The sequence below is a fragment of the Pleurodeles waltl genome, chromosome 6, assembly GCF_031143425.1.
Source record: "Pleurodeles waltl isolate 20211129_DDA chromosome 6, aPleWal1.hap1.20221129, whole genome shotgun sequence".
NCBI lineage: Eukaryota > Metazoa > Chordata > Amphibia > Caudata > Salamandridae > Pleurodeles > Pleurodeles waltl.
The window spans coordinates 1,071,483,948-1,071,500,732 of record NC_090445.1 but is presented as its reverse complement, the minus strand read 5'-3'; the positions used below and the strand labels follow the sequence as shown (position 1 = coordinate 1,071,500,732).

The 16,785-nt window shown below is 46.6% G+C and overlaps 1 protein-coding gene across 5 annotated transcripts in view; it reads right to left on the bottom strand.

Annotated features, from left to right (window-relative positions):
• The window catches only part of RAP1GAP (RAP1 GTPase activating protein), a 431,870-nt gene that overhangs the window by 265,549 nt on the left and 149,536 nt on the right, over positions 1-16,785 (bottom strand). The window contains exon 1 of one of the 5 annotated variants that reach the window (XM_069240085.1): positions 3,709-3,883. The exons of the other annotated variants lie outside the window; for them this stretch is intronic. Coding sequence (XP_069096186.1) covers positions 3,709-3,777 — 69 coding nt within the window. The 5' untranslated portion in view covers positions 3,778-3,883. Of the gene's footprint in view, positions 1-3,708; positions 3,884-16,785 lie in introns of those variants that run through there. 5 annotated transcript variants of the gene reach the window in all.

Here is a 16,785-nt window from a genome sequence, read left to right as displayed (position 1 = left end):
ATTAAAATCATTTTAAGTGAATTGAGCATACATACGATTGGTAAACTGTATTTCTATTTTATTATGTTCAGTGGCTATCTGAGTCCTAGGAACGTGCTTCCCAGGGGGCCCTTTCTCAAATTTGGGGATGGTAAGCTCATTTACACTTATTTAGTTTGGACCCATCATTTGTTCTACATAAATGTTTATGTGTTTGAGCACCACTAACCACTTCATGGGTTTTTCTTTGGTGTACTGTCTGTCTATATGTTTATATTCTAGGGTGACCTGATGTAACCAAATGCACTTAAATGTAAGTCATTGGTTTTTCTACCTTATTAGAGGTGGTTTTTCTTTACTCCATTATACTATGTGAAGAGGTTATTTTTTGGTCCTGATGAAGCGTCAATGGATCCTGGTGGACCGACAGACGCGAAACATGTTGACCTGTTCCTAAAGGCCCTTAAAACATTCAGAGCCTTTAGCATTTTGTGAAAGCACTACGAGCATTACACTCGATATATGACTTTCAAGTTTTGTTTTTAACCTTGGTCTTCATCTTCACTACACTGATTAAAATTTATGATGTTGTTTGGGAGATGTTTAACCAATTTTAAATCCTTTTCTACCTCTCTCTTTTTTTGCACTGTTGCTTGAATAAAAGCACCTTTGTGATTATTATTAATCAATTTTGATTATATGAATATGGTCTAGAGCTCCCGCTTGGGGTGCCCACCAGGCATTGCAGCGCCAGCTTGGTGTGGAGCATTTCCCGATGATGATATTATCCATCCATTGTGATGCTTGAGGGCTCTTGCTCCTGAGACTAATGGTCCCCTAGGATGGTACATAAGTTATTTGGCACCCTTAATCTTCAGTCTTTGCGTCCACCACATCTTTCTCTCATCTCGTCTCTTGCTCACATCCTCCTGTTCCTTGTTCCATCCCTGTCCCCCTACCTCTTGCACCCAACCCCAAACCCCCTATTTCCAAAACTAAGATGACAGGGAATCAGGCACATCTTTCTTATGCTGTGTTCGCTGACATCCTGTTATCTTCTGTATCGTAGAGAGTGAAATGCAGGTTGGATAAAAACTGTGTGAGTTACCCAGTCCAGATAAGCCCTTCTCCCTCCACCCAGTCACATTTATACTTCACAAATCAATTAATGTTACAGCACACTGTGAGGGGCTACAAAATTAAAGTGAGTAGCTTGATAGAGCTGTAATGACAGTTCCTAAAGCAGCACATCCAATGATATCCGGTGACATCACTGCATATTGAGCTGGCTAGTTAATCCCCTACTTCCTTCTGATTTATGCACACAGTTTAACACCATATATTATTTAATTAAACTCTTGAAAGACTACCTGCACTCAATTCCCTGCTTAACTACTTGCCCAAATTGCATGATACTAGGCACAAAAAGTTTGCCTTGTGCTGCCTATATTGTGACATGTATACAACGTGCCGTGTGTCTCATTTCATAAGTGGAAAATACCTTCTTTTGTTTAGAAAGTCTCTCATTCAATGTGTTTGTTCAGCAACCAGAAATAAGTTATTGCTTGAATTGTGTGTAAATAAAGCAAGTGACTGACCAGGGTTCTGCTGCATAGGCGCACGCATGCACACACTTAGAAAATGGCATAGGCGGCACCAAAGGCTTTTTTTTAAAATACTTTACCCATGCAGTACAGCATTCGGGATTCTGTGCAATTCGGCTCACCACTGGCAAAGTCAATGGGTCCCAAAGGGAAGATACACTGGCTTTGTCAATGCTTATTTTTCATGGCTTCCATAGTGCCACATCTATAGTGCCTTTGAAGGTGATATAATTTGTGGTGATTATTTTACTTCTAATAATGTTGCTAAAACTGATGTCACTTCCGATAACGTTACGTGAGACGAAGGTCATGCATTATGACTCATATCCTCCCTCTCCTGGAATATTTTGAAGTTAGTACATCTGCTCCCTACTCACTCACCCAGAATATGTACAGCATGAACAGCCACCGACCAAGCTTCACAAACACACCTACACTCAGAAGAGATATTGATAAGAACAGCAGAGAAAGCTCACCACATTCAAATAAAATTGATCTGTGATGAGCTTCAGAAATTCAAGTATACCCTCTCATAATAACAGAACAGGTAGAAGCAGCAGCAATCAGTCATAATCCATTAAGCTTTTTACGCAAAATTTCCAAAATGATGTCATTATGCCACATCACAGAATTACGCTGCAGTTTGTGGCAAATTGATATCACAATAACAGCATGCCAGAACACGGGAACCTTTCATTTGCAGCTATTGTGTTTTGCTCTATTCCTTTAACGCAAAATGCATCCTTGTGTCAAAAATTGACCTGAAGACACATTTCATCCTGAAATGTAGCACTGAATGATGGATTTGTGTTTTGTATATTTACCTTTTACTCTGCATACTTTTCCTGTAATTTCGTATAATTACGCAAAATAAAATCACGCAAATTTCACACACCCCTGCTTTTATCACTCACATAGTGCAGGCACCATATGGGAAGCAATTGTGCAAGATTTCTTCAGGCAGGACAGATACAGTGTGACCAGCAGCAGCGACAGCAGCCTCAGGCACCTATGGGTTACAGCGGGGCAGCTGTAGGCAAATCATACTTCACACATAGAACAGCTAGAGCACTGAAGGAGCAATAGCTATTTTTCTTCACGACACAGGTATAGTACAGACAAAAAGTTCTAGACACATTACCCCTAATTTATTAATGCAGTAGCTTGCATTTTGTGTAGCTCTTAAACCTCACCTGTCAGCCAATCCCTATAATGATAACTATTATTATTTTATTATTAACTTTTATATTGCTACTACTGTTACTTAGGAGAGAAGAGGGATACTACTAACAATTACTACCATTACTGCCATTTAACCCCAAAGTAAATTGTTACTTAGTGCTGAAGTGTCAGTTATTGCTATTATTAGAGCCACAGGAACTAAGTGAATTTGTGACCGTGGAAATTTCTGCATAGTTAGGGATGAGATGCATTCGGCAAATATTTCAACACTGGCTTCAAAATCTGCAGATTTCAGCAAAAAAAAATGTTTCTATCTTAAACAGATCAAAAGTTACTAAAAAGGCGACAACATGTGCTTCGGCTCAGTGGAAAGCCCTTTGCAAAGGTTGACTGGTCACCTTTGTGTTGCTTATCTCAGTAGTTTGATTCAGTGATGTAAATGTAATTATTGAAGTGCAGGTATTCACTATTTAGAGTGCCTGTTTGCTGCTGGGAAGTGCAGGTATTCTCCCATTAAATGCATGACAGCGGTGCTGAAAAGTACAGATACTCCCTTTGAAATGTAAGAGGTGCATGTATTCAGTACCACACAGTAATGCCTACTTAAAGAACTGGTTGGGTGTTAAAGTGGTAATAATGAGGTGAAACCTTTGCCCAGCTAGTGTTAACATGTATAAAAATGCCAAGATAATGAGCTAATACTAAAACAAAATATGCCGTATTAGGCCACACAATTTGCTTTTCCTTGGTGCATAATCTGGCGAACCTGCCATATAATGTGGTTCTCTCCTGCCGCATAATTCCTATGGACCTGCTCATTGCCCAACTCGTCTACAACATTAGCTGTTCTTATCAGTTTTCCCTTTACCCCTCCTGGGCAGTTCGTCCACATTGAGGTCTGTATGAAGCGTGCACCTCTCACTCACTCGGAAGAGGCACTCACCATCCATGTGTCCTTGGAGGCGCTCCTCGCCGGATCCGCAGAGGCGGATGCTGCCTGGCTGTTCGCCATCCTTTGGGACAGAGCCGTTCTCACTCTGTCGAGGGAGCTGCCACTTCCGGTCTGTGCCCGCGCTGCCTGTGTCTCGTGCTGCCCCCGGAGGGGTTGGTATGGAGGGTCTCTCTCTCTTCACTCCTGCAGTTCGACACTCTGCTGCGGGCTCCCCGTGCAGGCAGACATCTCTCTGCGTTTTGTCCCGGCGAGAAGCCAGGAGCTAGTGAAACCAGAGCCAGGAGGCAGGTATTCCTACAGGTGCCAAGCCTAAAGCACTACAGACTGTCACCCTGCCCAGAATGCAAACACCGGACCTGACTGCTTCCTGAACTCCAGGGAGTGAGTCTGTCTGCTGCAGGCATGAACACACACCGAAGACACTTCCTGCCTCTTGTGAGTATGCTACACCCATTGGCTGGCCTGCCTGCTTCAGACATGCCAGAGGGCCGGGGTATAGACATGTGTGTGGCACTCCTGCTGTAGGCAGCTCAGTGAGGAATTCTGCCTTGTGCAGACACTCGAGAGGAGACTTGGCTGCTCCAGACACACCTCACGGGGACCTACAGCTACTGCAGTCACCACAGGGAGCTCTTTCCCAAATGCATACACCCCGAGAGGTTAATTTCCTTCCGCAGACACACCTGAGAGGGACTCTTTTCTGCCCCAAATACATCTGTGAGAAGTCAGTCTGCTTGTTCCAGTGTGTGCCAGAGACACGGCTACTTAACTACTGCAGTCACAGCTGAGAAGGACTCTTCCTGTCAATAACACTTACTGGGACCCTAACTGCTGTAGTCACTACAGAGAGGTGTTTGCCTCTCCAGGCACCCGAGAGGTGTCCCGCCTGCCGCAGACACTCGATGCAGCCGTCTCAAACACAGCGTGAAGAAACTGCAGGCGCACTATGCATTTTTAAAGCGGAAACCCGATCCACGCGCACAAACAAACCTTCCTTTCTGGTTTTCCATTACTGGCCCAGGTATCCGGCTCATTCAGCCCCTTGTCTCGCTTCTCGCCTGCTTTGCGGTTGCCATCGTCACATGACAGCGACACCACTGCAGGAGCTGGCATTCCTCTGCTTTCATTTTAATGTCTCGAGCGCTACAGGGCCTTGGCAAGTTTTATTGGCCTGAGGAAACGAATACATAAATAAAATGTGGGACACTCTGGCGCTGAATAACCTATGCTTATTATTGCCCAACTCAATCGACCTGGGATAGATGAAAGGCTGAGAGGACACGCCTGGCTTCAAACGCTTAGAGTGGACGTGTTCATCCAAAGAGTGGAGTACAATACAATAGCATACCAGTTTTCATAGGGCAAGACCTCAGATGAGTATCATATGAATTTGCAGTCAATAAACAGCTGCTCTGGTAACAAACTGCTGTGTATGAGATAATATATAATGTGATGAAAATGCTGACCTCTCTTTGGCCCCCTCAGTTAAGGCAATCTGCCAGTACCCAGACATTAAGTCAAACGCACTGAGGTACTTGGCAGCTCCCAACCGGTCAATGAGCTCATCAGCTCGGGGGATGGGGTGTGCGTCAGTCTTGCTGACTGCATTGAGCCCCCAGTAGTCCACACAGAACCTGAGTTCTGGAGTGGCACCAGGTGCAGCAGCCTTTGGGACCAATACCACTGGGCTGGCCCAAGGACTGCTGGAATGCTCAATAACCCCTAAGGTTAACATTTTAGATACTTCATCCTTGATGCAAGCCCTGACCCAGTGAGTTACACTGTAAACATTTTGTTTAATGGGTGTACTGTCCCCAGTGTCCACATCATGTGTGCACAAGTGTGTGACTCCTGGGATCAGGGAAAAAAGTCAAGCAAACTGTCCCAACACGTGGCGACAGTCACTCTGCTGCTCCTCAGTCAGGGAGGGGAAAGGATCACTCCCTCCATAGACCCATCTTTTTCTTCTGCAGACAGGAGGTCAGGAAGAGGCTCACTCTCCTCCTCCACCCCATCATCTGTCGCAAGGAGCATGGACAGTTCAGTCCGCTCAAAGTGCGGCTTGAGGCACATGCAGGACCCTTGGAGATTGCAAGTCCACCAGGCAGGTGACTTCACTCTTGTGCTCCACCACCTCAAATAGCCCAGTTCACTTGTCCTGGAGTGCCCTAGGCTCCACTGGTGCCATCACCCACACTTTTTGTGCAGGTTGAAACTCGACCAGAGTGGCATTCTGGTCATATCAGCGTTTAATGTCCTCCTGGCTTGCTTCCAGGTTCTCCTGTGCGAGACTCCTGAAGCGGGCAGTCTGGTTTCTGAGAGCCAGCGTGTAACTGAATACATCCTGGGGGTTAAACTAGGAGCTTTTTCCAAAGCCTCCTTGACCAGACTTAAAGGTAACCTCACAGGGTGGCCATAGATCAGCTCAAAGGGACTAAACCAAGTCCCTTTTGAGGCACCTCCCTGTAGGCGAACAGAAGGCATGGAAAGAGGACGTCCCACTTCCGCCTTAAGGGCTCTGACAGGCCCATGATCATGCCTTTCAAGGTGCGGTTGAATCTCTCAACCAGAACATTATTTTGGGGGTGGTAAAGGGTGGTGAACTTGTAGGTTACCCCACACTCCTTCCACAGAGACTTCATATACGTGGATATGAAATTGGTATCCATATCAGATATGACTTCCTTGGGGAACCCCATGCGTGTAAAAACCCCCATCAAAGCACAACCCACCACAGAGGAAGTGATTGATCTCAGAGGAATGGCTTCCGGGTACCGGGTGGCATGGTCCACCAAGACCAGGATGAACCTGTTGGCCATGGCTGTCTTGGTATCCAGAGGCCCCACAATGTCAATACCTACCCTCTCAAAGGGAGTACTGACAACAAGTAAAGGTTGGAGGGTAGCCTTACATTTCCCCCCACTCTTGCCACTTGCCTGACAAGTCTGGCAAGACCTGCAATGTGCATCTGAGTGCCTGCGCATTAGGGGCCAGTACAAGTGGGTGACAAGCCTCTCAAAGGTATTGTCCTGCCCCAAATGTCCAGCTAAAGGCACATCATGAGCCAACCCCAGTAGGAAGGCCCTGAAGCACTGGGGTACCACCAGCACACGGGCTGACCCAGGCTCAGGAACATTAGGCTCACTATACAGGAGGTCATCCTCCCAATAGATCAGGTGTGATCCTGGCTCCATGCCAGCCGCCTGGTCTGCAGCCTGCTGCCGCAAACCCTCCAGAGTAGGGCATGTCATCTGTACTGCACAAAATGCTTCCCTGGTGGGCCCCCCATCCTGCTGCCACTGCGACAGCTCAGGGACCTCACCCAGTTCAGCCACCTGTTCCTCTGTAGGCTCCGGGGTGTCACCCTCAGGCTCTGCCTCCTCCCCGACAGTGGGAACATCTGGGGCCAGTTTCCCACACCCCCTGCCCTTCCTCTTCTTGGCAGTCCCCTGGGCCACTGTTTCAGGCTCCAGGGGCTCTTGACCACCCTGACGGGCTGCCATTGACTAGGTGGATACGCATACCCACCCAGGCAGACCCAACATCTCGAAGTGAGACCTGTGTTCCAACTTCTTCTAAGGGGAATCCTCCAGGTCATTGCCTAGCAAACAATCTACAGGCATGGTTGGACTCACAGCTACCTTCAAGGAACCTGAGAACCCCCACCCCCCTTCAAAGGGAACCTGTGCCACTCTGCACAGGTGCTCTGAGTTGTCCACTGCAAATACTTGGTGAAGTACCCGGGGATCAATCTGCTCTTCAGACACCAGCTGACCCCTCACTGTAGTCACACTGGCTCCTGTGTCTCTCAGAGCCTCCACCCTCTGTCCATTGATGGTCACCCACTGCCTGTACTTCTTAGTGTTCTCAGGCATGGGGGTTCTCCGGACCATCTCACTGTCCCCTAGTGAGACATGGGTCATCTCAGCTGGCTCCCACCCACCTGGAACCAACTCCACCCCAAGCGCCACACTCGCCAAACCCTGGGACTGTGCACCAGTGGGTGCTGCTGCACTCTGGGGGCATTTGGGTACCCCCCCCTCACATGACCCACCTGGTCACATGCATAGCAGTTACGTGGGGGACCACCTGCCACTGGCTTCCCTTTGGAGAACCATGGCTTCTTATCACTGGGGGGGTTGGGAATCCTTACCCTGGGAATCCGTTTGGGGCCCTTTAGAGAACTCCCCCTGTTTACCCTTACCCCCCCCTTTCTTCTGAGAGGGACCCTGCCCACCCTTGGCATGATCTCCCCCATACCTCTTTTGGACCCTGGTGCTTTCCCAGTGGTCCGCTTCCTGCGCAAGCTTCCTGGGATCAGTCAGCTTACTGTCAATCAAGTGCTGGCACAGCTCTGGTAAACATAAACTGTACAAGTGCTCCCAAGCATTCAGATTGTAAAGCCCCTCATACATAGTTACCTTACTGCCCTTCACCCAACCACCCAGTGACCTGCAATAAGAATCAACACATTCCAACCATGTTTGGGATTCATTCTTCTTATGGGACCTAAACTTATCCTTATACTGCTCAGGGGGGAGACCATACCTTGTGAGTAGGGCATCCTTCATGCTAGAGTAGGTGAGATTCTGAGCATCCCCTAAGGCTGTCAGTGTATCCCTCCCCTCTACCTCAAAGTGCTACCACAGACCCGCCCCCAGTGAGCTACAGGGACCAGATTCATATGGAGAGCAGACTCATACCCCTTAAACCACAAGTATATGTCGTCCTCCCTTTTGTAATCCTTCACAAGATCTTTAGGAATGTGCACCCTCCTCTCAGGCTGCACTGTGATGTGGCTGCCACCATCCCTACTAGACTGGCTCCTCTGATACACCTCCGCAAGCTGAGCTCATGAGCCAACAACAACATTTTCTCCTCTATGCCCATCCTCATTTTCTCCAACTCCCTCTCCGCCTGTCTGTCCTGCAACTCTTCAGGGGTCAGACCCTTAGATGAGACACTGCTACCTGCCCTGAGATGAGACCCCCTCCTTGGACATAACAGGCCCGCCCACAATACCATTGTGTATGGGATGCTCTTCCTCCTCCTCATCCTCCTCATCCTCTGTGTGCGCTTGAGTGCTCTTGGCTGTCACCCAGGCCCTCAGCGCCTTTTGAAGCTCCTCCTTCTTGGATGAGCTCTTAATGGGACAGTCAAAACTTTTACAGAACTGCTTCAACTGAGCCTTTGTATGGCTCTCTAATTTCTATAGATCAAAAGCAGCTCCAACTGATGCATCTCCAGATTGGGATGTGATGAAAAGTCAACAAAAGTGCAAAGTTCCGAAAGGCAGAAAACAAGTTCCCAATGAAGTTCAGAAGTCAATCAAAGATTCCCCCAAAAATGGATGTAGGGAAAAATCCAAGAAAAAGAAAAAAAGAAAAAATTACAAGACAAGTAGTATGTGGTCACGTAGTGGTCTGAACTCAAAACAGTAACACTATGTCAAGTACAAATACAAGTCCAATGCCAACTGCTGATCACCAATGTTAGAAATGGGGTCTTAGGTTGGCAGTCAGGTTACCCCCTGTCGAAGCAAGGACCCTCACTCTAGTCAGGGTAAAAGAGAATCACCCTCAGCTAACCCGAGCGTCAATCTTCCGGTCGTGTTGCAGGTGAGCATAAATTTTCAGCCGCGAAGCCGATGGCACGTCGATTTTTCAGCCGCAGATCGGAGTTGCGTCGATCTTTTTCCCGCATGGCAGTCTGTGCGTGGATTTCTGACTCTTGGGCTGCCAGCTTCTCTTCTCAGAGTCCCAGGAACTGGATGGGCACCACTTGGCAGAGTAGGAGTCTCTCCAGAGGCTCCAGGTGCTGGCAGAAAGAAGACCTTGCTGTCCCTGAGACTTCAAACAACAGGAGGCAAGCTCTAAATCAAGTCCTTGGAGAGTTCTTCACAAGAAGGAAGGCAACACAAAGTCCAGTCTTTGTCCTCTAGCACAGGCAGAAGCAGCAACTGCAGGAGGGCTCCACAAAGCACAGTCACAGGCAGGGCAGCTCTTCTCCCTCAGCTCTTCAGCTCTTCTCTAGGCAGAGGTTCCTCTTGGTTTCCAGAAGTGTTCTAAAGTCTGTGGTTTTGGGTGCCCTCCTTATGCCCATTTTGCCCTTTGAAATAGGCCTACTCCAAACAAAGTCTCTCTTGGTTGTGAAATTCTGCCTTGCCCAGGCCAGGCCCCAGAAACACACCATGGAGTTGGAGACTGCATTGTGTGAGGGTAGGCACCGCCCTTTCAGGCGTGAGTGACCACTCCTCACCTCCCTCCTAGCACAGATGGCTCATCAGGAAATGCAGACTACACCCCAGCTCCCTTTGTGTCACTGTCTAGTGAGAGGTGCAACCAGTCCAACTGTCAAACGGAACCAGACAGAGAATCCACAAACGGGCAGAGTCACAGAAATGGTTTAAGCAAGAAAATGCCTATTTTCTAAAAGTGGCAATTTCAAACACACAATCTTAAAATCCACTTTACTAAAGGATGTATTTTCAAATTGTGAGTTCAGAGACCCCAAACTCCACATGTCTATCCGCTCCCAAAGGGAATCTACAATTTAATAAGATTTAAAGGTAGCCCCCATGTTAACCTATGAGAGGTACAGGCCTTGCAACAGTGAAAAACGAATTTAGCAATATTTCACTGTCAGGACATATATAACACATTACTATGGGGGTCATTCTGACCCTGGCGGTCTTTGACCGCCAGGGCGGAGGACCGCGGGAGCACCGCCGACAGGCCGGCGGTGCTCCAATGGGGATTCCGACCGCGGCGGTAAAGCCGCGGTCGGACCGGCACCACTGGCGGGCTCCCGCCAGTGTACCGCGGCCCCATTGAATCCTCCACGGCGGCGCAGCTTGCTGCACCGCCGCGGGGATTCCGACCCCCCCTACCGCCATCCAGATCCCGGCGGTCCGACCGCCGGGATCCGGATGGCGGTAGGGGGGGTCGCGGGGCCCCTGGGGGCCCCTGCAGTGCCCATGCCACTGGCATGGGCATTGCAGGGGCCCCCGTAAGAGGGCCCCTACATGTATTTCACTGTCTGCTGCGCAGACAGTGAAATACGCGACGGGTGCAACTGCACCCGTCGCACAGCTTCCACTCCGCCGGCTCGATTCCGAGCCGGCTTCATCGTGGAAGCCTCTTTCCCGCTGGGCTGGCGGGCGGTCTGAAGGTGACCGCCCGCCAGCCCAGCGGGAAAGTCAGAATCTTTCGACCGCGGAACGGTAATCTGACGGCGGGACTTTGGCGGGCGGCCTCCGCCGCCCGCCAAAGTCAGAATGAGGGCCTATATGTCCTACCTTAACCATACACTGCACCCTGAACTTGGGGCTACCTAGGGCCTACCTTAGGGGTTCCTTAAATGCAAGAAAAGGGAAGGTTTAGGCCTGGCAGTGGGTACACTTGCCAAGTCGATTTACAGTTAAAAACTGCACACACAGACACTGCAGTGGCAGGTCTGAGACATGATTGCAGAGCTACTTAGGTTGGTGGCACAACCAATGCTGCAGGCCCACTAGTAGCATTTGGTTTACAGGCCCTGGGCACCTCTAGTGCAATTTACTAGGGACTTACCCGTAAATCAAATATGCCAATCATGGATAAAACAATTACACACACATTTTGTATAGAGCACTTGCACTTTAGCACTGGTTAGAGGTGGTAAAGTGCCCAGAGTAACAAAAAAAGCAAATACAGAGTCCAGCACACATCGACAACCTGGGAAACAGATGCAAAAAGTTAAGGGAGACCACACCAAGGATGAAAAGTCTAACAGTGATGTAATGTAAATAAACTTGTGAAGTGGGCTGATACTTAAAAGGTGTCCTGACGAGAAAGGATCTGGGGAACTACAGAGACATAGGGAGCTAGACCAGGTTTAGATTATGGAGAGAAACAGTAGAACTGTGCTTAAAGATGGGTTGGGCCAGAACATTGGTGGTTGAGAAGGACCATGCCTATAGCTTTAAAGATTATCTGTTTTTCAACATCTAGCCACTGCAAGCTTTTCAGAGGATGAGGCAGAACAGGATTCTTTAAGAATCACTGCAGGCCTCCTGAAAAGACTTCAGACAATAAAAAACTAATTGGCCAGACTCATCCTCGACCTCCCCAGACAAGCCCACACCACTCCCACCTCAAGAAGCTACACTGGTTCCAGACCCACAAGAGATGCCAGTTCAAGATGTAGACCCACACGTACAAAGCCCTGCAAAACAAAGGACCACCATGCATCAACAAATGCATGACCTTCCACCAACAAACCAGATAGCTATGATCCACCTCCCTTTTCCCAGCAGCCACCCACAGATCAACCAAAGCAACAGCAGAGGAAGCTCCTTCTCACACCTGGCGACCAAAGTCTGGCACAACATCCTCCTGCACCTCAGGTCCACCATATCGTTCCAGCGAATCAGGGAAGATCTCAAGACCAGGCTGTTCAAATAAAGCAGATCACCTCGGAGCACCTAGCAGCTCCAGTGCCTTGAGACACTCAGCATTGATTTGTTACAGTTTACAAATCCTGATTGATTGAAGAAGCTGCAGCGCAAGGTGAGCTGCAAAGTTTAGGTTGTATGAAGGCCAAAGAGCCTAAAAAAAGAGAGTTGTAATAGTTGAGGTGGCTAATTCTGGCAGCCTGGACCAGGAGGTGATGGGTGCGTGCAGGGTGAAAAGGAAGAACCCTTCTGAGAAATTCTGGCAAGAGAAAATAGGAGGAACATGGTTTGTTGAAATGGACCAAAAGGAAAAGATCCTGATCAAGATGAAAGAAAAGGTTATGAACTAAAGAAACAGGAATGGCTATGGAAGCTAACTCAGAGGCCAGAGGCTATGAGGAAAGGTTGATGGTGAACTGCATCCCTACACTAGTAGAACCTTGATCTTAGCAGTGTTTAATGTGAGGGAGTTGAACTCATTCATTTACCCACCATGATTAGCAATGTTGGAAATTAATGGTGCATCCCAGGTTATAGTCATCAGTTGAGATCAGATTTTGGGGTCTCCTCCATAGCTCAAAAACCTAACTCCGTAAGATCAGATAAGCTGAGCAAGATATAAACATTCGAGTGTAGGGCTCAGAGAGGACGGTTGTGGGACTTAATGATAAAGATGTTTAAATTCTAAGCAAAAAGGAGCTAGGTAGACTTTCTGAGGTCTGTTAGGAAGATAAACCTCAATCTAATCCAGAGTTGTGCCCAGCATCCCTACTTCCATGAGGCAGAGCAGCAGATGGCTACTGGAGGCCATATTAAATAAGGTAATTCTAGCAAATCAAGGGCAGAATCTGCTTTGGCAGAACTGGAAGATAATTGATCACCAAGACCAGGGCGAACTCGGTCTTATGAGAAGTGCTTAAGTTGTAAAATAACTAAGTGCTGGGGCCCAAAAGTTGCTCATAAGCCAGCAGACAATGGTATTGAATGTTGGTGTGCTGAATACCAAGGCTGCATAGTCTTGATTCCAACTCATACCTCTTTCATCCACCACCAGACTTATTGCCCCTTTATCTTATTCTTTCAGGTTGTTTTTCATTGCTGTTTTCTTCTGTTTTTGCTATTTTTCTGTCTTTCACATCCTCCAAATGTTCCCCTTTTGTGTAGTCTCTTTCAATTTGGGTCAAAGTATGATGAAGAAAAATAAGTGTCATAACCAAAATATGAGTAACGATTGGCACTGGTGCTGGAACAATTTTCAGAGTGGGGGTGCTGCCACCAATGTTTCGCACTCAAGCCATATGGATTGTGAGAAATCCAAGCATTATGCAAAGAACAAATGTAGACAAAGTCCCATGCCTATTCAGCAGGAGACTAATAAGGATGTGGTATATAACCAGAGGTTCATTTTGGGGTGCACTGTCACAAACTTATTTTTCACTGAAATGGACATTAAATCCGCGCAGATATGTAGTATTACTGTTACAACTATACAGAGCACAAACTACAATGTATGGAAACCATGAGTAATTTTAATGTGCACATCACTAAGGGGGTCATTATGACTTTGGTAGATGGAAAAGCTTGTCTACCAAAGTCCCAACAGGGAGGTTGCCACAAGTGTGGCCGCCTCCCTACAGACCCCATTACGAGTTTCCCATTGGGTTAGCGGGAAACAGCCTACAGCATTGTCTCCAGCTCGTAATAGAGCTGCCGGCAATGCTGTAGTGCGTAAGATGCACCAGCATCCGTTGCAATGTTCTTTGTCTGCAAAGCAGACAGTGAACATTGCAACGCCATGAAACCGCTGGCGGAGAATGAAGTCGTAATCCCCAGGGCAGCGCTCCTTGCAGCACTGCCCTGGTGGATTAGGACCGCCAGCTCTGCCAGACAGACGTTAAGTCGTAATCTGGCAGTGCTGGCGGTCCAACTATGGCGATGCCACCAGGGTCGTTATGAGGCCCTAAGTGTCCTGATTTCTTTTGATCCTATTAAATATGTTTGTTTTCATCACACTTAATAATTACATAAAAGTGCTACATTTGTGCTTTAACTGCTGATATATTTTGAAATATTTGTAAAGTCCATGTACAAGTATTTATTTTTTTGTGCTAGAAAAAAAGAACACCCTACAGCCTTTCCTTTCACACTCCCTGTACTCCAGAAAGATTGTCACATAGTTATCTTTAAGTAATCCTCCCACTTAATTGCCAAAGAATAAAAAGTAAACACCATCCCCCATGTTAAACAATAAGCAACATTTTGTTAGAAGAAATAACCTCACATTTGACCTCCGTCTTTGAACGCACAACAAACATGCCAAGATAAAGACAAAATTCAAAGGCATCTTTATTATGTATTCAACTTCAGAACTCCAGCATGGTTATTTCTGGGGGTGCTGCAGCATCCCTGCGCCCCTACTTCCAGCACCCATGGGTGATGGGACCACTAACATCTATCAGCTAAATTAAGCACTGACTCTGAGATGGTCAAAGTCCAGAGTGTGCCAAGAGATAACAAATTTAATGCCCGACACCCAAATGCTATGTAGTAACTACTTCTCCCTGTTTAACCTCAGCCCACTGCCCATTTTTAGCTACCTCTACTACTGCAATCACAAGCTCCTCGCTTTATTACAAAGTACAAGGCTGTAGAATCGCGTCTTGCACATTATGGGGGTTATTCTAACTTTGGAGGAGTTTTAATCCGTCCCAAAAGTGACGGTAAAGTGACGGATTTACCACCAGCCGTATTACGAGTTCCATAGGATATAATGGACTCGTAATACGGCTGGTGGTAAATCCGTCACTTTTCCGTCACTTTTGGGACGGATTAACACCTCCTCCAAAGTTAGAATAACCCCCTATGTGATGTAGTATTGGTTTCTTGTATAGCAATCTATGTTGCCCTTAGGCGAGCTCAAAAGCACTCAGTGGTGATGGATGACTGAAAAGAGAGCGTAGGAGAGAAAGCCAATGAGGGAACGTGATAGAGTGAATGCAGAAGTGGGGCAAAATTATTACTAGTGAAATAAAAGGTTTTAGATGGGAATTGAATGGTGACTTGAATTATGTATCACTCAGTGACTCAAAGCGGGCACTCTAACCTCACCCTTGCACAGCAGGTTTTTAGTGTGAGGCAAAGACATTTGAATTCTATCCTGTGATCAATGGGGAGCCAGTACAAAGGTTTGTCACCGCCGAAGCAGGATTACATGTCTTTAATCCTGAATCTAGGGAGGCTACATATTTTCCTTTTTAACTATGCTAGATGAAAATATGACATTTTGAGCAGTGGCGGGAATATGAGGACCCATGAATAATTCCTCGTCAAATAACACCCCAAGAGATTTTACTTTCTTGAAGAACTTAGTTTGGAAGCTTGCTGCAAACGTTTACTGCACCACGCTTTACGACAGAAAACATCACCTCTGTTGTTCCAACAATCCTTTGTAACCAATCCCCCTTCATCCAGCACCCTATGTCTGTGAGCTCGTTACTAAGACTGTAACTCACAAATCACTTTAATGATAATCTGGGTGTCGGCGTAGGATTGGTTACAATATGCAAGAAGGGGCTTTGAATAAATACATCTTAATTACTCCAACATGGTCCTTTAGATAGCAGACACATCGAGTTTATGACTGGTTTCTTTGTAGAATGAGCGATAGAGTAGAGAAAATGAAAGTTTGTAATGGGGTAAACATGAAACAAGTTTATGTTGCCTTCCACAGAATGCTTCAGTACTTTTAACCTTAATGAGAGAGGCAGAGCATTATTACTTCAAGGATGCAGTTTTAGCTCTGTAAAGCAGCTTACAAAATTGTTTTAAAATGAGTTCAATTGTCTACGAACCTAAATCAATTTCAAGAGTTTAAGACATTTGTAACATTCCACAGACTACCACTTGATAATAATCAGGTGTCAAAGGGAGTCACTGAGTTGTTTTTATGGAGTAAAACCCACTTGCTTGAAAGACACTTCTTTCATTTATATTGACCTATAATTGTACACTTGCAGAATAACGACTACAGCTCTTATTGAGGCAGATTAGCTTTTTTCAGTGTATGCAGGTATCTTTCTGTTTGATGTAATCCCTAAGAGTCATTGAAAATCACTTGAAAAATACAAGGTGGTATTCAACATGTGACACCATTTTGTCTGGGTAAGGAATAGATGTGTTTTTTAGTCAATTGCGAAAGTTCAGAAGATTCTGCACAAATGACTGACAGGAGGCTTTTCCAAGCCTAAGCTGCCATCACAGAAAAGGTTTGTCCACCTGTGCACAGCTTGTTACATTTGAAAATATTCACAAAATGTACCATACTGGACGGTGAGAAGGAAAAAGAGGGACTTCATATGCGTGTTAGGTGTGGGGACATGTAACCTTGAAATGCAGCAGATCCCAACAGGGAGCTAGGGAAGCATGGGAAGGTGAGAAAAGATATTGGTGTTCTGGTGATACCTAAAATAAGTCTGGCAGCTGGATTCTGTATCAACTGCAGCCCATGACAGAGAAAAGCAGAAAGCTGAACAGGAGGGGAGTTGCAGTGGTCCAATCTACTAGTGATAGGAGCTGTACTAGCATTGTCCATAGAATCAATAACTTAAGTCTCAATGATTTATATTCCAAACAAT